The sequence below is a fragment of the Python bivittatus genome, unplaced genomic scaffold (genome assembly GCF_059951505.1).
Source record: "Python bivittatus isolate LINGU-HERP-01145 unplaced genomic scaffold, Pbiv_v1 ctg000080_np1212, whole genome shotgun sequence".
Lineage (NCBI taxonomy): Eukaryota > Metazoa > Chordata > Lepidosauria > Squamata > Pythonidae > Python > Python bivittatus.
The window spans coordinates 27,927,429-27,947,966 of NW_028277035.1; the positions used below are offsets into that span (position 1 = coordinate 27,927,429).

The window sequence follows — 20,538 nt, forward strand, 5'->3', positions numbered from 1 at the left end:
CACCAAATCTGTAATAGAATCATTAGCCAGTCCACAAGAAGAAAACATAGCAAAGCAAACAGTGGCATAGAAGCCTGTTGAAAAGATCCAGATAAAACTCATGGCCTGAATAACTGAAGGATCATTTGGCAGAGCTGACAAGCCACAGCCCAAAACTTGGATGAGTGGGAACATAAGTAATTAAGATCAGTAGATGAAGTACTGCTTTTTTGCAATTGATCACACAAAATAACTCTGAAACACCTATGTGCTTGTGCTCTTATTCATTTTTTTAAAATATTAATTATAAACTACAAGAAAAAAATGACACAATAACTAAATACACTAAAAAAATACACAATTAACAAAACAATCTTTAAACTTAAAACATCTGGAATAATATTACTTTTCCAATGTCTCAATATAATTCTTTTAGCCAACATCCCCCCCCCCCCGCTCAATACAATAATTCCTGATAAACAGTCAGCTTCCAAAGTTTTGGTATATAGTTCAACATTACATCTACTTACATACATTAACAGACTATTCCAAAAAGGTATCAGACAATCACATGACCATATCATATGAGTCACTGAACCCTCAAATTTTTTACACTTCCAACACTGAAAATCTGATGTCCATCCTTTCAGATACATCCTTTGAGGAGTCCAAAACGTCCTAATACATTTTTCAGTGAATCAACTTTAATCTCAGATGTGTAGATATCATTTTTAACATTTTTTAAAAAGTGAATCCATTGATGGAGCAGTACTGGATATTCCAGTTCTTTAGTCCATGTTTGGAATATCCCAGAGATGTCCACTTTTAAAGTGCCCTTGAGCTTTTGAAATATATGTGATCTAGTTTTATTTCTATCATGGATTCTATCAAGTAAGAGAACATCTTAGGTGCCTACTTGTGCTCTCATTCATGACTACTCCTCTCTACACCTGTCCATCCTCCAAATATGTTTGATGGGCATTGCAGTCTGGACAGCAAGAGATTGGGAGAAGCTGTTCTACATATTGCCTTGCAGGATGGTTGTGTCTCACTTGTTTCACCTTTGCTGCAAAGTATTGGGAAGAAATTTCACCATGGATAATGTTTCCTGCCCTTCTCCAAGCATTTTTAATAATTAAGAGATTAGGCTGCCAACAAGAAAGAAACAAGGCCTTTCATATTGTCTTTGATTTGTACACTCTTGCTCCTTCTTGGGGCAGTGTGTGCGTGTGTGTGCATATGTGTGTCTCATTCCCATAAACCCCAACACCTCTTTATCAGAAAGTATAACAGCCAGGCCAAGACTAGAATCGTGTATGGAATACCAACGACACAGGACTAAAAATATGAGAATACTATTCACATCCATCACGGCATGACAATGGGGGCAGGAAATTGTATTCATTCAACTGTGCTGCTGGAGTCAAAGGCCGCTGGCAAGCAAGGACAGGTTCTAAAAATAGTGATGAATCTTAAAGCAGTAACATGGAACTCACTAAATCATTTCCAAATGTTCTAGCAAGCTCCTCTACTAAAACAGTTCAGAGAAGCACATGGAGCATTAGGCCGTTAAATTTATCAAGACAGCATCCTAGTCCACCTTTCCTTGTTTTAGCAAAAGCAATAAATAGATGTAGATGTAGATAGATATACTGTAGATATAGATATAGAGCCATACACATATCCACATCTATCTATTCCAAGGTGCAGAGAAGAACAAAGCTATCATGGCATCTGAAATTATCTGCAATCTCTAGGTGGTGGTTGAAACAAAAGTTAAAAGTTATATTTTTGCTACTCTGTCCATCTCAGCTGAGGACTTTGGGGTCAGTTTTCAGAAAACAAGAAACTAATAGTTTGGTTTCTTAGCTGGCCTATAGATAGCTGCTTCAACTAACTTTAATAGGGCACTTTGTCTATTGGATCAAGAGGATCCATTAGTTGCTGATAGTACTGGCAACATCATTTTGTGATGCCGTATGAGGTGAATGGAAAGCGTGACTTGAGGAAGTCCTCAGAGAAGTGAAAAGGATTCGCCCGTTTGCCTGTTACCCAGACCCACCTTTTTCTTAACCACTCCTATGTTTGGTGTTTGCTTCAAGCCAACTATTTGATACTTAACCAAAACAACAGGGAACAGTCTTGTTATACTGTTATATTTCTGTGTGGGTGGGTGGGTGTGTATACACAGAGAGAGAGAGAGAGAGGACTGTATGAACCCCTTTTTTCCCTTGTTGGAACCCCCTCCAACACGTTTCCTGCCATTTGACATGGGAAACAGATGAAAGCTCTAAAACAGATATCTCACATTTAGAATAACTACCCTAACAAACAAAACTATGCCAAAACCTAGTCCTGGGTACACATGTGATATGATTCTGCCCATTCAGCTCCTCTCCAGAAGTCACCAACTCCTGATTATAAACAATAATGAAAGTAATCCAGAAAAATTTGTCTTGCTCGTGGTCTATTTTCTATCTAGACAGAGATAGGGATTGAGTTGGTGCCTCATAAACATATGGCTCTTTTCCTGCTTTTTTTCTTATTTACTTTTATTTATTAAACACTGTTTTATTGATTTAAGGCTATGGCATACAGGAGGTGTGTTCAGAAAGGCTTTTCATAGGTTGAGGGAACCAAAGATATAGCATGCTGCCTTGCTCTATGTGCCGAATGATGATTTGGTGAGGTGGGTAATACCTAAGATGATGCCTTTGATTCTGTGGAGACGTCTCCTCCTCCTTTGAACATGCCATGACAGGGAAGATATCATTACCATTTTGGCTTTTTTCACTGCAGTGCTGCTAAATTTTTTTTCCAGGACTGAAGGCCTGAGTCCAAGGAAGGGAAAGAGATGTCGGAAGGGGAAATCACAACATTTACTGCTGTGACAGAAAAATTTGATCTGCCAATGGGAAATTACAAGAAGCCCAAGCTTCTTTATTGCAGCAATGGAGGTCACTTCCTGAGGATACTTCCCGATGGCAAAGTGGATGGCACAATGGACCGAAAGGACAGACACAGTAAGCTGCTACTACTGTTATTGTAGTCATTATTTCTGACCCAACTAATAAGTTCAATTACCTTCTCTTAGTGGTTTTCAACTTTGTGGCACTGCAAAGGATTTGGAGGCATCCTCTTGGTGAAGGCCAAATGACTGTGGCACAGTCCATATAAAGACATATCACTCTATCTTTAAATGCAGAGAAATGACCAAAACTCAGCATGGTGAGCTTGATCCAGTTTGGACCACAATGTATGGGATGGGAGCTTAAACCCCTTGCTCCCCTTGCGCTCCCCAATCCAGATCCATCCCTATGCCTGCAATATTCTTTGTACAAATAGGGCCATTAATTTCAACTGTACTTCTTTTTTTTGTTGTTGTTCTTCCAATAAATGTTGCAGGCATTTAGATCCATAACAGGAAACACAGAGTTAGGGTTCCAATCCCTCATACTCACATACACATGTACTATTTGTCCCCCCCCCAAAAAAAAATAGAGAGAAGAGCCATCTGAAATAGGAACTGAGGGGCAAGATGGATGGATGGATGGATGGATGGATGGATGGATGGATGGATGGATGGATGGATGGATGGATGGATGGATGGGGTCAGGGGCATCCATAGGGCTGTCAAAAAAATCCAAGTTGGTGAGCACAAACATGCAATTAAAGATTCACCCTTGTTATGTATGTGTAACATATGCAACACATATTTAAAATGTGTGAGGTTTCAATTGTGCAGTTGTGACCACCATATTGCCTTTTTTTTTACCTCTGTTGCACAAACATTCCTTAATAGAGTAGAAACAGACCTATCCACAGACCTATCCCTATCCAGTTTGGGTGGTCCTGATACATTCTGATTGACATTTCAATGCATCGCACTCATTTTTAGAGCACTACCATCAATAAGTTGCCAAAGGTTACATCCACACCCACATATACACACATATACATTGAAAGTTAAATCAGTTAAGTGGTCATAGTAACCTACCCAAAGCCAATTAGAACTTAGGACAGTTTTTAAGAGTGACATTAATTAATTAAATCATTAACTAAAACATAAATTGTACTTGGGTATATATAATACAAGCAGAGCCAGGAGACTCAGACTCTATTTGTGTTATTAATGAAACTACATTGGGGAAAATTAGGGTGTAGGCCAAGTCTTTCCTCTCATCAAGTACATTGGACAGCTTCATGGAACATCTACAAAGCTTAGGATGCTTCCAGCTGGAAATCCTGAAGTCAGGAGCCAAACCCTCCATTGGCCAAGCATTTAGTGAACACATCATCTCTGCCTCCTACATTTATTAACTGATCCCAGTCTGAACTTAGGAAGAGATCTCTGAGATTCCCACTGTAGATGAGTAGGGGACGGCCAACATCAGCCTCCAAATATTCTCCTCTACTTCTCTTGGTCAGAGAAAGGGTCAGATATGTTGTATCAGAATAACAAAGCTCCAGATGAATATCCATCAAGAGATTTTATGCAAAATGCTTGCTAAGGCCAAGTTATATTTCTGTTGTGCCTCTTTCTCGCAATATCTTCTGAAAGAAATGGGTAGAGTGCCATGATTTGGTCTAACATTTCCCCATCCCCAATATATCCAATTAATTGATTCAAATAGGGGAAAATATTACTCCATGCTATTACACAGCACCTGCCAACATTTTACAAAGCCTGTTTCTAGATCTGGGCAGCCATGTATCCCCTTTAATGTCTAACTGGGCCCTTAGTTATTTTTAACAGATATAATTTGGAGGGGAAAAAACCTCTCCAAACTCTTAAACATTATGTTTGTCTAGATTACATAGTTGTACCCCTGTTCATTTGGACTAAATCCATTGAAAGCTGCCTGTATGCCCTTAACTACATCTATTATTACAGTGAGAACCCACAAATTATTGAAAATAGTGCCATGTCTTTTGCAAAGTGGTGAGAAAATGGCACCCACGAGCTAAGCTGAATCACAGGGCAAAGGATGCCAGAATCCAACTACTGAGAAAATCATGGGCTCAGCTCTAAAAACTCTCTTTGACTTGGTCCACAAAGTAATGATTTTTTTCCTCTCAGCATGTCTTCATATCTCTGGCACAGACATGCCCAGGAACATCATATGTACTGTAGGTATGTGTGTGTGTGTGTGTGTGCACATCTCTCTCTCTCTCTCTCTCAATTATGCAGGAGAAATTTCAACATCCTTATCTAGATTTCAGCCACAATAGTCCACCTTTTAGAAAATGTTACACCAGTGATTGACCTGCAGTGCCAGTCAAGAGGACTATAGGAAAATGCGCATGTTTCTGCTGTGGCGGTAAAAGCTATAAACAAATGTCTTTTAAGTATTTAAAGCTTGTAGCTGTTCCCCTTTACATATATTAAATCTTTTACTGGCATTCCCTACTTGGCCTGTTTGTCTGCAGTGGCATTTTTGCATTAATTTTAAGTCTGTTGTCTTAGCAAGACTCAATACATTTTATCTCTGCTTTGTGCAGGATGTATTCTCAGCTCAGATTCATTTTCTGTTTCCTTACGCCAATTCCTGAGGGAGTAGAATCTACTGAAAAGCCTCTTCTGTGCCTTAACAGCCTGGAAAGAGGAAATGAGAAGGCTTGAGAATCTGCAGGAGCCAACCTTTCTGTTCTTAGGACACAGACAATTTACTCTATTGATCCAAAGCTTGCCCTTTGTGCCACGCTCAATAAAAATGCCCAGTTGGCTGAGAAGCTGACAAAATGCAGCATTAACCCTTCTTTTATATATTATCAAGTAAGGCATGAAGTTAGCTATTTTTGCCACTGCAATCCTGTTGCAGATTTAAAAATCTTCACAATGGGGCCCTCCACCCAAACATTTTGGTACTAACAACAAAGGTACAAAGCAAAATTGTAACCCCATCAGTCAGGCTACGTAACTCTGTAGAGGTTCGGATTCTGCAAAGCACCCATTCAACTGCCTCAGATGACCGTCCTCTTTAGGCCTCCCCATCTGCAGGAAAGGGCAGGAGTAGAAAGGGCAGAACAGAGAGTGAAACCTCTTCCCTGGGTTTTTTTTTTTTTGGGTGCCTTTGAGTCAATGTTGACTCCTGGTCATTGCCTGGACAAGTCCCTGCAGTTTTATTTGCAAGATTTCGGAAGTGGTTTGCCACTGCCTGCTTCTTCCTAGGGCTGAGAGAGAATGAATGGCCCAAGGTCATCCAGCTGGCATCATTCATGCCTAAGGCAGGACTTCTGTTTGGAATCATTTCTTTCCTTCATCATGGACTGCAACCTACAATTATTCTAAACTAGATACCTGTTCATTGCTGGGGAGATATTATTGTTGTTGTTGGTCACACAGTCAGCCAGACGTTTAGACTGGACTTGGCATTTTTATCCACCTATTGAGTCTTTCCCAAGGGCCTGGGATAGGCAGATGTTGTTGTTTGATGGTGTCAGAGGCATCATCACAAGATATAAGGTGTTCCAAGTAAAGCTGCCTTTTGCAATCGACTGATGGTGATTTTGTCAATGCCAATGGTCTTCAAGTGGTGCTCCAGATATTTTGGGATTGCACCTAGGGCACTTATAACTATTGGTACTATCTTTGCTTTCTTTTGCCATAGTCGTTCTATTTCTATTTGCAGGTCTTTATATTTTGTGTTTTTCTCCAGTTCTTTCTCTTCTCTTCTGCTGTCTCCAGCTATTGCAATGTCCACTATCCAGACTTTTTTGTCTTTCTTATCAACAGTTGTTAAGTCTGGGGTGTTGTGTGGCAGGTGCTTGTCTGTTTCAATTTTAAAGTCCCAGCACACTTTAGCTTCTTCATTTTCTATTACTTTGTCTGGTTTGTGGTCCCACCAGTTCTTGCTTGCAGGCAAATGGTATTCCCTGCACATATTCCAATGCACTGTTGTTGCTATTTTGTCATGCCATTGTTTGTAGCCAATCTGTGCAATCTTCTTGCAGCTGCTAATTAACAGGAAAGTTGAAGAAAGACAGAGGGACTAATTTTGGCTGCACAAGACCATGTCTTAAGAACAAATATATATAAAGCCAGGATTGAGAAGACAGCAACAAACAGCAAATACCACCTCTGCAAAGAAGTTCAAGAAACAATGTGGCAGGGAGTTGAATGCCTTCTTGTAATCAATCCCAGCTACATTCAAGTTGGTCTTCCTTCTCTTTACAGTTTTCCAAAATCATCTTGTCAATTAGGAGCTGATCTTTTGTCCCTCTGCTATCTGAGCAGTCTCCTTTCTGCTAAGATGGAAAAAGTTGTTTTCAACTAGGAGCTGTTGGGCTGCATCAGCTACCACATCAGTTAGCAATTTGAAAGTTGTTGGCAGGCAGGTAACTGGCCTGTAGTTGCCTGGTGCTGCCCCTTTTGCTGGATCTTTCATTATCAGGTAGGCTTTGCCAGATGTTAACTTCACCATCTTGAAATATGTTGTTAAACTGCTTGGCAATGAGTTGGTGCAGACCAATCAGATGTTTCAACCAAAAACCATGCAGTTCATCTTCACCTGGTGCTGACCAATTCTTGATCTTCCTTGCCCTTTTCTCCACCATTTCTGCTGTTATTACAAGTTCTTTCATTTCAGCTTTTTATTCTTATCTACCTCTTTTATCCAAGCTGCATTCTTGTTGGATTTCTTTGGGTTGTCCCATAGCTGCGCCCAGAACTGCACTGTTTCTTCTTTGTTAGGTGTTAACTGGTTCACTGCAGTCTCTCCATTGATGGATTGGTAGAAATGTTTCTGATTCGACTGAAATTGGAGATTCTGCCTGTAGTGCGCAATTCAAGCTTCATATCTGTTGTTCTTTTTGGCTATGGCTGTTATTTGCTGCTTTATTATTTCTAGTGCTTCCTTGATCTTCCTTGTTTCTAGGTAGTATTTCTTGATCAGGTATTCTTTGATCTTTTTGTTCTTCAGCTTCTTTTCTTTCATCTGTTGCTTGCATCTGATCTTAGTATGCTGATCTTATTTTCCAACCTGATCTTCCATTTTGGTGGTGCACTGTTTGGTTTTCTTGTTTGATTTTGCATCCAAGGTATTCAGTTGTAACTGCAGCCGTGCTGTACATCAGTTGGTTTGTTTCTTGCAGTGAACTGGTGCTTATATTTGATATTACAATATTGGCATCATTTAATACTTATGCTTTTTCTTTTTAACAAGCTTCAATGCAGGCAATCTTATTCTGTTGTTTTTGTGCTATTCTGGATGCTCAGTTGTTGTTGTTGTTATTTTGCAGATGCTCCCATATTTAGTGATACCTAACACAAGAATGGCTGCATCTAGCTGACTTTATCTGATCTCAAAATTAAACAGGGTCAGACATGGTCAGTAGCTGGGTGGGAGACCCTCAAGGAATCCCAAGATTCTAGCCTAAAGTATTAAATTTAAAAAGAAATCCTATCAATAGCAAATGGCAAATGACTTCTGTATTGCAGTCAAGGAAGCTACATAGTTGCACCTCTGGAATCACCAGAAGTTGAACTCAACTCAAGGGAGATGGCCTTTACTTTTTTAAAAAAATACAGCTCAGTTATTCCATGTTTCTATTCTTCAGCAGAGTTTTCTTTAGTAAGAAAAAGTATGGAATTAGTAGTAAAACATGGGTGGGTAACAAGTGAAAGTTGCCAACATAAATCTGAATCAGATAGGCACGTGTGGTGACTGCGTAACTAACATCTCATCTGGAAGAGCCCTACATCTGCTAATCCCTATCCAGTGGTAGTGCAAAGTAGAAAAATGGTCTTTGGCCTCTTCTAAGAAGCAAATTTTCCCATGCTATCCTGTCGATCTAGCCTTCTGTTTTATGTCCTTTCACAGTTTTACAAATCTGCTGTTTACTTTATGAACTGCGTGGATCTATTTATGCATGATCTTTTGCACTTCTCTTCATCTGCACTTCTAATATATTAATCATATGTGTGCTACAAGGGCCTTAAAATGTTTCATGCTTTTTAATGAAATTCCTTGTCAGTGGAAACTGGGTAGTGAGACTGCAGAAGATGAAAAAATAGCAAGCTGAGCTTTGCTGTGTTATTTGTACTAAATGTAGATAAGCAGTGCTCCATTGCACATCAGAACACACAAATCCACAACATCCTGGTTCCACAATAAGGCCTTCTGTGCTTCTCTGTGTGTACAATGCATTGCTGAGCACTTACTGGAGTACAGCTGGATTCCTTGCTGCAAGATGTGCTGAAGATGGAGTCAAATGCAGTTTCCAATTCTAAGAAAAACACTTATTTTTAAAAAGAAAAGCCACAGGAACACGTGGCTTTCCTCCCCTGCCCCAACTTTGCTCTCTGTTTCTGAAGTCAGTTTATGGTTGAGGTTTAATTAGAAATGCCATTTACACACTCATACTTGCACGTTCAACACTGGCCTGAATGAAGATGATCTCATCCTGAATAAACACAGCAAAGGACAGGCAGGAAGTCTCTAATATAGAGTAAACTGGCATATAACCTTTCTGAAACCTTGTTCAAGCGACAGAGGTAGGAAAGCAAACAAGGAAGAGATTCTGTGGAAGGAACAAGTGTGCTTCCAGTTTTCAAAGAACAACAAAAGGCAAAACGCCACATGCTGTGAAATCATTTATCAGGGATCCATATCCAAGAAGGCAATCTTATCTCCGGTGCTACATAGACCAGGTGGGAGTCATATTTTGGAGACTTTGGCTAAATATTCTCATTTCTTGACTACCACCTCTGAGCCTCCTGCAGTGGTCTGGACTTGGTGTCATCCTGTGCTCACTCTGGGATCTAAAAATCTACATAACAAGTTCTTTATGTCTCATAGAGACTGGTTTCTTGAAAATCAGCCATTTCTATACCCCATGGTGTAGGGCTTTTCTCACTCAACAAAATTTCATGGATGGAGGAGAGTAAATGTGGCTCAGCTAAAATAAATCAGTCCTACTACATATGACTTTGGCAGCACTTTGAATCTCAACATTAGGTTCTAATAGCAACTTAGTCTAAACACTTACAATAATTGCTTAGATATTAAGCGTAAATCAAAACTATGCCTCTCTTTCTTCTATAATGCAGTTCTTCTACTTGGTGCCCTCCAACTATGTGGGGCTTCAACTCCCAGAATTACCAGATAGTAAGATTATGGACTGGGTTGGCCTGGAAATCTGCAGATTGTAATCCTAATACATCAGGTTGGGGAAGGCTAATGATAATATATTGCCTACTGTCCTTGTTCTTGTCGATGACTTATTATCTCTGCTGTCTTTTGCTCAACCATCTGATAACCAGATTTCAAAAGGAGTCCATGGGCTTTGTATCCTTCTTCAAGCTTAACCATGTGATAGGAGCTCCACATAGCATCCAGTTTCCCGTGGGACTAGGGAAATCTTCCACAAGTAAAAAGAGTTCCACTGCCATGATGAAAAATGCCAAAAGTTGTCCAGAAAGCCACTTCAGGTCTCTATCTTCAACCAATTATGCCATTGCAGAATGCATGGGTGAACCAGCCCTAAGAATGGGAGCACAAGATAAGAAAGAAAAGTAATTTCAAGGCAACAGAGGAGAAGGCGGCTAGATTGACAATTGCACATCCATCAGCTAGACAGGGCATATGAGAAGTGAGAGAAAAAACATTTGTTTAAATGCTGGGTGCATTTAACAGGGAAAGGTTCTCATCATCTTCATGAGCATAAGGATAGAAGCCACAGCTACTCATATTTTGAAATACTACAAAAAGAGAAGGGCAATGAATTATAGTTGGTAGGGACCATTCGGACCACTGAGTCCAGCCACCTGGTCTAGAGGACAGGGGAGTCAGAATGGCAGCTAGAACCATGCAATTGTGTGTGTGTGTGTGTGTGTGTGTGTGTGTGCAGACATGGATGCTATCTTGATTTTTTTACCCCAACCCCCAAAGACACCCCTGCCCTCAGTCAGGGCAGGCATCAAAATTAAAGCATCCTTGAAAGATCAGAGCTTCTGCTTGAATATATCCAGTTATCCAGAGAAACCCATCAGTTCTCTGGATAACTGATTCCATTTTTAAAATGGAATATGTCATTGTGTAATGTAAGACCATCGTTTCAAGTCCTCTACTCTGGAACCATTGAGAACTTTTCCCGAATGGTATTCTTTCAGAGGTTTAGAAGGGGCTCCCATGTGCCTCCTTCTGTACCCTCAGTCTTTTCTTCATATGCACATTGCAGATGCCCATATTTCAAACCAAGCGGCTTCAGCCTTTTCTGAAGCTGCCCAAAATAGGCCCAGATTTAGCACAACGGGTACAACCTGATGCCCTAGAACTGCATGCTACCCTAAAATATTTTTTTAAAAAGGGGTGAACCCCCAGAGTTCCTACAAGTGTAGCCAAAGAATTGTAGTCCACCAAGTGACAGAAGGAGAACATTATTTACTTGGAAAGTAATCGTATTAACTGGATTTATTTTTTTAAAAAAATCCTACATTAAAATTGAATGAGTTTTAGTTTTGTTTGCTCCTGCCCACTTTTTGGGTCTGTGCTTCTCTATGACTGAGAAAGTCCAAGCCCTTGTAAAGTTTGAGAGGGCTTGCTTCTGTTGTTGTAAGACCATAAGAAAAATCCTGCTGCCTCTAATTCAGTTAATTCAATCTTTGGTTTCCAAAAATGGCCAGATATTCTGGGGATTCACAACCAATAGCTGGGAATTCTGGAAATTGTAATTTCTCCCATCTGGAGAAAATTCCAAGTTGGGGAAAGCTTCCTTAATACAGCCGGGAGGGAGGGAGGGCTGATGGGGGGGGGGGACCCATTAGACATCATTCTTGCCCTAGAATATTCTCTTTTTTCCCCTGGAAATACATTGTTTGGAGCCAACACATCCTAAAAGATGTATGTTTGCTAACTAATGCCAGAAATGAATTTATGTAAATGAGCTATTAAACTTGGACATCCTGATGAAAAAATATTTACAGAGGAAACTCCTTAAACAGTTATGTGCTAGTAGAATAACCCTAGTTACAGAGTACACTTCTTGGTGCTGACTGTGTAAATAAACTTGGGTGGTGTCCTTACTTTCCACAACCCATTAAGCTAATGCAATGACATTTGTATAGAACTAGGAAGGGATTCAGGATAGCCTTGGTTCTGTTGAAAACCATGGAGAGCCTTCACAAACTGGGCTGGGCAAGTTGAGGTCCCTGATCTGCACAAGGTCCTCAACCCTTCATTTTTCAGCCCAATCATGCTGAACCATTCCTGGTGCACACATTCTTATGCAATTAAGTAGTACATGGAATAACATCAATTTATTAACATTCCTAGCAATTTACTAAGCCATCACTGCTCAGCTTCAACAATAGTATATATTAACTGTGGCCCATAATCCTTTCTATTTTTTTCTTTCCAACTGTAGTTCAATTACTATTCAGCACAGAAAATTTGGGCGAGGTATATATAAAGAGCACTGAATCTGGACGATACTTGGCTATGGATGCCAATGGATGCTTATATGGCTCAGTAAGTATAAAGTTCCCATGACATTAGCTACAGGGAAGCTTTGAGGATGGCAAAGATCTTGTAGCTTGTAGCATGACAGCTTGGAATACTATCACCCACATATGCACGATTAAATGTCACTTGTTTTTGCTGCTGGGTTGCTGCTTTTTGGCTCGCCTTTATTTCTGGAAAAAGAAATAAAAGAATTGGAAAACAACATTCCTAAACACGTTAGCTATTAGAGAGAGGCAGTGTTCCTCCAGATAAGTTGAAACCATTAGGAGGAACTGAGACATATTTAAATCTAGAATAAATAAGCATCATCCAGTAATCTGGTTTGATGGGTTATGCTGGTCTATGACCATAATAAATATTTGATTTAATTTGATCTGGTTTGATGGGAAGACTTACTAATAGCCTTGCAAGAGAAATGGAAAGTACCTGGCTAAGCAGTGAGGATCTGGAGCAAAAGAGTTAATTTCACCTGCCCAAAGGGGAGGAAGCAGATACTCAGACTTGCCCACCTTCTAAAGTTGGACCAGCAAGAGTCAAACTCTTCCACAATCCAATCACAATCATGATGGTCCTTCAGTGCCAAGAAGGCTTTCGGTCATTGTATTTGCTTCCCAATCTGAATGCTCCCACACTCTTTTTCTTCAGCAGTTGCCAGCAGCAGAGTGTTTGTTCCTGGAAAGGATGGAAGAAAACCATTACAATACTTACACGTCAAAGATGCACGCAGATAAGAACTGGTTTGTTGGCTTGAAGAAGAATGGAAAAAGCAAACTGGGACCGCGGACTCATTATGGCCAGAAGGCAATTCTTTTCCTTCCTCTGCCAGTGTCACCTGATTAGATTGCTCCCCCCGCTCAGAAAAGTTGTCCTTTAAAATTAAGTAGCCAGTAACCTTTCCCCTTTGTCCCCTTTGATTCTTTCTCACACTGGAAATAAAAAAAGATGGGACACAAAGTACATGAGATGAAAAACATGCACTGAATCTCTAAAATGTCCACGTAGCCCCAACAATATAGTGGCATACCACAGCATTATTTACAAAATGAATCAATTAACAGCCCTAGAAAAGCATTTATCTTAGGTTATAGTTCCCGTAGCCATGTACACCCTATAACAAAGCTTCCCATTTTGAAAGCACATATTTAGAACATATGGTCTGTTTCAAAGTTATATAAGACAGGTTCTAAGAATACTTGTGTATCACACAGAAGCATAATCAAACATACTTAAACTATCCTACCATTTAAAACAAATAGACCATGTGCCAAGGAGAAAGAAAAGCTAGTATTTTTATCTTTTAGTAATATTGCTTTGGTTCTTATTTTTGATGTATGAAATATGTATATTTATTTATTATGTAAAAGTGCATTCACTTTAAACTGTTCCATTTTAACTATAGACAATCATTGGTGTAGAATATAGAATTCCCCACCCCCAAGTGGTTTAAATCACATGAGCTTATTACAATCAAACTGAAAATTATACAAGTCAGTGAGACTGAAATCAGTGCTCTTTAAATGTTTAACTGTGTGCCTAAATTTCATGGCTTAAAAGTTTGGGTCATGCATTGGTTTCCCTGTGTTGATGTGAGGTTTTCCAGTACAGCCAGTGGTTTCCCACCAAGCCAGAGATCTGATAGACACAAATCCCACCAGCCATATAAGCCATGGGAACACTGCCTCTGATTAAAAGCAGTCATCAGCTTAATATTGTTACAACTTGACTTTTGGGTCTAGAATGTTGTAATTTCTCCCGCCAGCCATTTCACAATCTATGGACCATATGATCTCTCAGTTGCCTACTGCTGACTTAGGCCAATCTGGGCTGGAACTGCAGCAATGCAACATGTCACAAAACAGGTTTTGTTTCATTTTGTTTGGTTTTGTTTGGAACAGCAGAGATAAGTAGAATTATAACAGAATCTAATGTTTGTCTGTATTTACATTCCACCACATTGTCCTACCCAGGTCTCATGCAACATAGCCTGATGATAAAATTGCTATGTGGTTGAATGAGCAGATTCCCTAACTATACGCCAGAGTAAGCAAAAGTCAACTGACTCTCATTGCTCTTTTTCCATGTGAGATTTATTTATTTACACTGATTTCAAAAATGCTCTACTCCAGGTGACTCTGGGCACTTGACATAATTAAAGCAGAACAATAAAAGAGAATCAGATGATATGCATTCAGATAGATTGAATACAACAGAACAAAATTATACAAAACAAAATCTTACAGTGGCTCACCCACTACTTTGTCCCAAGGCCTGGGAAAATAGCCATGTATAACATCAGTGTCGGAGCCATATGGATCTTTGGGGGAATACTATTCCAGAGCGCAGGTGCCTCCAAGGCCCTGACAGATAACGCTGTTTAACAGAAGGGACTTTAAGTGCACAAACTCTGCTGGATTTTACCAGGTGGGCAAAAACATGATATGTGCGACCCTTTATTAATATGCAGATCAGAGGTACTGTATAGATTTCTTAAACTGGTTTAATTCCATGAATGTCCATGACTTTGAAAGAATAAGCCAGTAAGTGTAATTATACTACTGTTATAAAGGTAATGCAGATATTATGTGCACAACAGTCATTCAAAAGGAAGATAGGAGGGCAAGAGTTGGGAAATGAATACTGGAGAACTGAATGAAAATTATTATAGGCTCCTACCACCTTGCATACAGTTCAGAATCTTCAAGCTGAAAGATATACATTGCTAATTCCTGCATTGCCCTGTGCTTGAAACTAATATCTGCAGAAAAGTCCTGAAGTGCCCAGCAGGTTGAATGTAAGTTGCAAGAGACGACAACATGTTTCTCATTGGATAAAGAGGGCCTACTGGTTCATTGTCCTGGATTACATTAGACTACTTGCATAGAACTCTGTTTGCTTTGATTGTATTGGTTTGTGTATTGTGCTTTTAACTAAAGAAAATTTAGAACTTAAAAATGTGCCTGTTTTATTCCAATCTACCCCCATGGGAGCCATATAAGTAGGACAAACATGGATAGGAAGAGGATATGGCTGTGGAACATTCTGTTAGCAATGAACTGGCTGTTTCAAGTCTGGCACTGCAGCTCTTTGAATACCTACAGCCCATTTCCTAACTAAAATCCCAAATCAATTCTCTGCAAGAAAACATAATTTCCTCAAGATTCAAAATTTGTTGCATTGAGGACAGAGATGGGATCATGTAATGATAGCATTGCAGAAGGTTTCAAACAACCTACCCAGGCTATCAGAGCTCAAGAATCATTAGAATCTAGAGGCCAAAAGAAGTGCTGGATTATATGGCCAGGTGTTGCCCAAATCACCATCTCACACTGTGGTATGCAGAGACAAAGCCTGGGTGAATCTCAGTTACTTCCCTTTGACACTCAACAGAACTGCTCACCATATTGCAGGGAAATTTCCCTAGCACCCATCAGAATCTATCATGATCCCTCTGGTGTCTGAGGTGGTCATCAGAATGAGCCTGAAGATCAGATCAGATCAGATTAAATCAGATCATCCTGGAAGAAAGCAACAATAAACCACTTTTATATTGTTGCCAAGAAAACTGCACAGATTCGCCCATGTAGTCACCAAAGGTCAACCTCAGCTCAAGAAGATAGTTTCCTGTTTTAAATGTGCACAGAATTATACACAAAATGTATACGTTTCTCAAGATGGTTGTGCATCTTGGTGGTTGAAACACTTTGTTTGCTTTGCGTACTTGTTTCTGTAGTCTTGACAAACACTTGCACAAAATACTAGAACATAAATGCAGTGTCATCCACAGGAGCTTGCTGCTTTTGTCAAAAAGGGAGAAATGGCATTGCAATGTTGTACCAGAAGTTCTGACCCTTTGGGGCATGCGTGCAATATCATGATGCATGTAGAAAAAGACATCATCTGCAATTACTGCTGATAGCAGTCTAGTCCTCTTGCTCCCCTGCAGACACCACTGAATAAACAATACATAAAACTACAATAAAACCCAACAGAAAAAGAAATGCACTTTTGTTGAAAACAACTGCTAGACGTGAAACATGTCCCCCCACCCTGTAACCCGTTTATTCTGCCAGTTGAACATTCTCCTTCTATTGCAGTTTTCATGGCCCAGAAGTCATGCCATGATATATAAGGTGATATATACTTCTCTCTCCCTTGGCAATTTTGCAATGAAAAGCCAGTTTTCCTTTGAAATCTGCAACTTTTACTATCTGCACTGGAAACTCAGCTGTCCTTCTGCAGTCCATGGCAGAGATCCCTTTTCCATGGAGGGAATGTCTCTTTATGCTCCTTCCTTTCCTATGTCTTATGATCAGCTTCAGCATTTTTTCATAAGCCGAGGTCATCTGCAAATCACTCCTTGTAGAGTTTAGTGTCTTATTTTTAGAGTTTTTAGTGTCCTGTTGTTGCTATATATTGTTTACATGAGATCTTCCTTCATTCTATATACACACACACTTCAAAAGACATTCTGAAACTCAAAGTTTTGAGTAATATTATAAAGTTAGCAACCACTTTGAACAGCTTCTCCATGAAGATTTGATACCATGCCATAAGTACTGCAGAGCCTCCAAAGTGCTTTGGAAAAAAGCTTTATTAGCATATTGTCATGGTCAGGAATGTTCATTTACATTTTTACAACACCCGACATCATCCCCTAGCCATAGATCACTCTCTAATATGGGATTTTTGTTTTGCAAACCACCAGACCTATATTAATAAATATATGTACATAAATGCATGGATTGTGGAGGAGAGCACATATTGAAAGGGAGATTAAAGCATATTGCTTAATTCTTGATCCAGGCAAGCTTAGATCTCTGAGCAGGAAATCTCTAGTCAAACATAAAGGATCTTAGAAATTAACCAGCTTAGGGGCAACAAGCATGAGCACTTATTTTAAAATGCCTTTTACAAGTTCTAGAATTGTATTTTCTAGTCTTTGTTCCAATCCAACCATAGCAGCAATCTGGGGAAGGTAGCATCTCCAACAGATCCAGCAGGTCTCAGTGACTGACTAGATGTAAAACAACTTCCAATAATAATCTCTCATATTTATTTTATTTGTAACCTGTTCTAACTCCTTCCAAACTTTCTTCAGTCTATGATCCAAATTACCTCATTCATTCCTCTCCAACCATAGAATAAAGCAAAAAGCTGACTAAACAAAAGTCACACTATCTCTTGCTAGCTAACTACATGGCATCCTATTAAAGCCATCAGGTTTTTTTCTTCATTGATATGGACAGGTTGCATTGTTGTATATTATTTGATAGGGCCGATGTTCAAATCTATCAAGGTCCTTTTGAATCTTTAGCCTATACTCTGAGGTGGTAAGATGTCCCTCCACCCCCACTTATATCCCCTCATCTAAGTCAATTATAAAAATGTTGAAGAGCACTAGGTACTGAGGTACCCCACTGCTTGCCTCCTTTCATGTAAACATAGATCCATTAAGGAACATGCTTTAGGTACAGTAGTTTAACCAGATGTGAATCATTCTGGTAGTGGGACCATCCATTCCACATTGTTCCAATTTATCAAGAAGATCTGTGGTCAACTTTATCAAATGCCTTACTGAAGTCTATAGTACACTACATCCACAGCATTTTTGGTCTATAATCTAGTCACTTTGTCAAAAAAAAAAAAAAAAAAAGGCAGTAAAATTTGCCTGGCATGACCTGATTTTTGAAAAACCATGCCAACCTCTAACAATTACTGTACCTTGTTCCTTTCTCGGTGATTACAAACCCATTGCTTGATAGTCTTTTCAAGATTTTCCCTGATATTGATGTCAAGCTGACCAGTAGTTTCCTGTATCTTTTTTTTCCCTTTTTCGAAGACTGGAACAACATATAGCTCTTCTCCATTTTTTTAGCACTTCCCCTGTGCTTCAGGAATTCTCCATCACCTCTCCATGGTTCCATTTTTTGAAGGTGCCAAATGGGCTTAAAAGTAAAATTCCCAAATCCCATCCATGCACTTCTCTTAGCAACAATATGGTAGTTTACCACTACCTTCTTCTGGGATCTTTTTGCTCAACTTCCCAATCTAATCTACAGTCCTGGAATTCCCTGGTAGTCTCCCATTAGCCAAGGCATATTTTGCTTAGCTTCCAAGCCCAAAGATCAGCCCAGTGCTGCCATCTGCTGAGACACATATATAGACTTTAAACACATTTCTGAAATTCCAAGCAGGGAAAAATATCTAATTACTATATTCAATTCTGCAAGGGGAGTAGAATGTCCTCTTCCATTAACATACTCCAAGTTTAGAACTACCCACATGCTTCCACTTGCTCTCATGTCATTCATCTTCTGCAATGTACTTTTTGTTATCAAAACAAGTGTTATATTAGCATTCTTTATGTACCAGGGATCTACTCTTCATGTAAGGTCCAACAGCTGAACATTTAAATGAAAATGTAGGGTTAGTCCATATCTACTACTATGCTGGACCCAGAACAGCTTCATTTTGATGGATAATTGTTAAAAAGATGGATTTAAGTAAGTGTGAGAACACAACAGCCACCAAAGTTGTAAAGGTCTAAGCTTGGACTTTTGCTAACACACACCCACACTTAGATATACCTATAAAGATGAAGTGTGAGGGCTTTTCCTTTGTAGCAGGAAAAAGGGGAAAGGAGAAAGACCAGAAACCCCTTTGGCATCACAGCTATTCCATACCACTTCAGACTGTGTTTGTGGAGGGCTGGCATCATACCAGAACAGAACTCAGACACAGCAGGAGGAAGTAGTAGAGCAAGCTAGAGGGCTATCTAACCCTATCCAACAGTGCCTTCCCCCTCCCACCTCCCATGAGTGCAAGGGGCTGGGTTGCCGACAGGCTGCAAACCGAACTGTCTTGTGTATGCACAGGTGACTGGGATTTCTAATTAGACCTGAAAGCTGGAAAATGGTAATATTGGATTTAGTTCTGCTGTTTTCCAGCACCTCATTAACCTCAGGGCATTCCTTTCATTAGACAGCTGAAGCCCAGCTATTACTTACTTCATGTGTATACTTGACACCCAACTAGGGAAAAATGTCAACACTCCTGCTTGAAAAAATAATCCCCAGTAATTGCTCCAGATGGGTGAACAAGGGGAAATGCTAATGTGGTGGACCTCAGTCCTACACTAAGCTAAGCATGCCTAAGCCCATTGGTTTCAATGGGCTTAAACCTGCACAAGTGTGCTTCAGATTGTGCTCCTGCAGATTTTAAGAAGCGAGTTTGTCTCTTTTCCTCCAGCTGATAACTAGAGATGGATAAAACATAATCTATTTTCTTCCTTTTTAAATAATATGTAGTTATCAAAACTGAAGCTCTTTTATTAATTAAAATGGAAATGGAGTTCAAAGATTATAGGTCTCAAGCTGCTGGGGTTTAAAGGGAGGTAAGTAGATTTACTATGGCTTTGTGAATGAGGAGGGCAGGAAAAGGATGCTGGGGAGCAAAAGATCTGCAGGCACCCAAAAAAAAAAAAAAAGGGAGCAGGGCAACAGAACACAGAATTTTTGGAATGCAAAAACTTTTCCAAAGTTTTGGAACGCTAGTACATCCTCCACAGCTATAGAATAAAAGGGGGAATATATAGTACATTTTCTAAGAAAAGAAAACTAGTGGAGGTAGAAATTGCAGCTTTTTAATACCCAGGATATGTTGATAGCTGAATAACGAACAAGGCTGAAGGCTCAAGCTATAAAAAGGAACATAGAAGTAGAAAGAGATTTAAATCCCTTTAAAGGAAAAGAGTTGGGTTTCATACATATCATTCATCTGACATTGTATTTGCATGCAAAATGTTGATTAAATGGACAATATAAAGAAATACACAGCCTAAACACAGAAGATTATTTAGGGCGATATTGTTGGTATGTCTTTCCTCTTTCTTTAAATAATGTCTTAATCTAAATAACAGAATGGGTAGTTGATTCCTTTTGCAGCTGTTGAGCCCCTCATTGCCAATGAAATGGCAATATCATAAAATAAAATACCCATGTATCCCATTCTGTAGATGCTATTTCTTGATTTGATGGCTTTTCCCCTGCCCTATCTCATGCATGCTGGGACAGTGTTCCACCATGGCTGGTTGGAT

The 20,538-nt window shown here is 39.6% G+C and overlaps 1 protein-coding gene across 7 annotated transcripts in view; it reads left to right on the forward strand.

Moving 5' to 3' along the window:
* FGF1 (fibroblast growth factor 1) overlaps positions 1–15,400 on the forward strand; it is a 54,383-nt gene extending 38,983 nt beyond the window's left edge. For 6 of the 7 annotated variants that reach the window (XM_088133711.1, XM_088133707.1, XM_088133709.1 and 3 more), the window contains 3 exons: positions 2,801–3,002; positions 12,346–12,449; positions 13,089–15,399. In XM_088133711.1, coding sequence (XP_087989837.1) covers positions 2,834–3,002; positions 12,346–12,449; positions 13,089–13,283 — 468 coding nt within the window. In that variant the 5' untranslated portion in view covers positions 2,801–2,833 and the 3' untranslated portion in view covers positions 13,284–15,399. Of the gene's footprint in view, positions 1–2,800; positions 3,003–12,345; positions 12,450–13,088 lie in introns of all 7 variants that reach the window. The other variant, XM_088133712.1, reaches the window with a different exon arrangement.
* Positions 15,401–20,538: the final 5,138 nt, after the last annotated feature.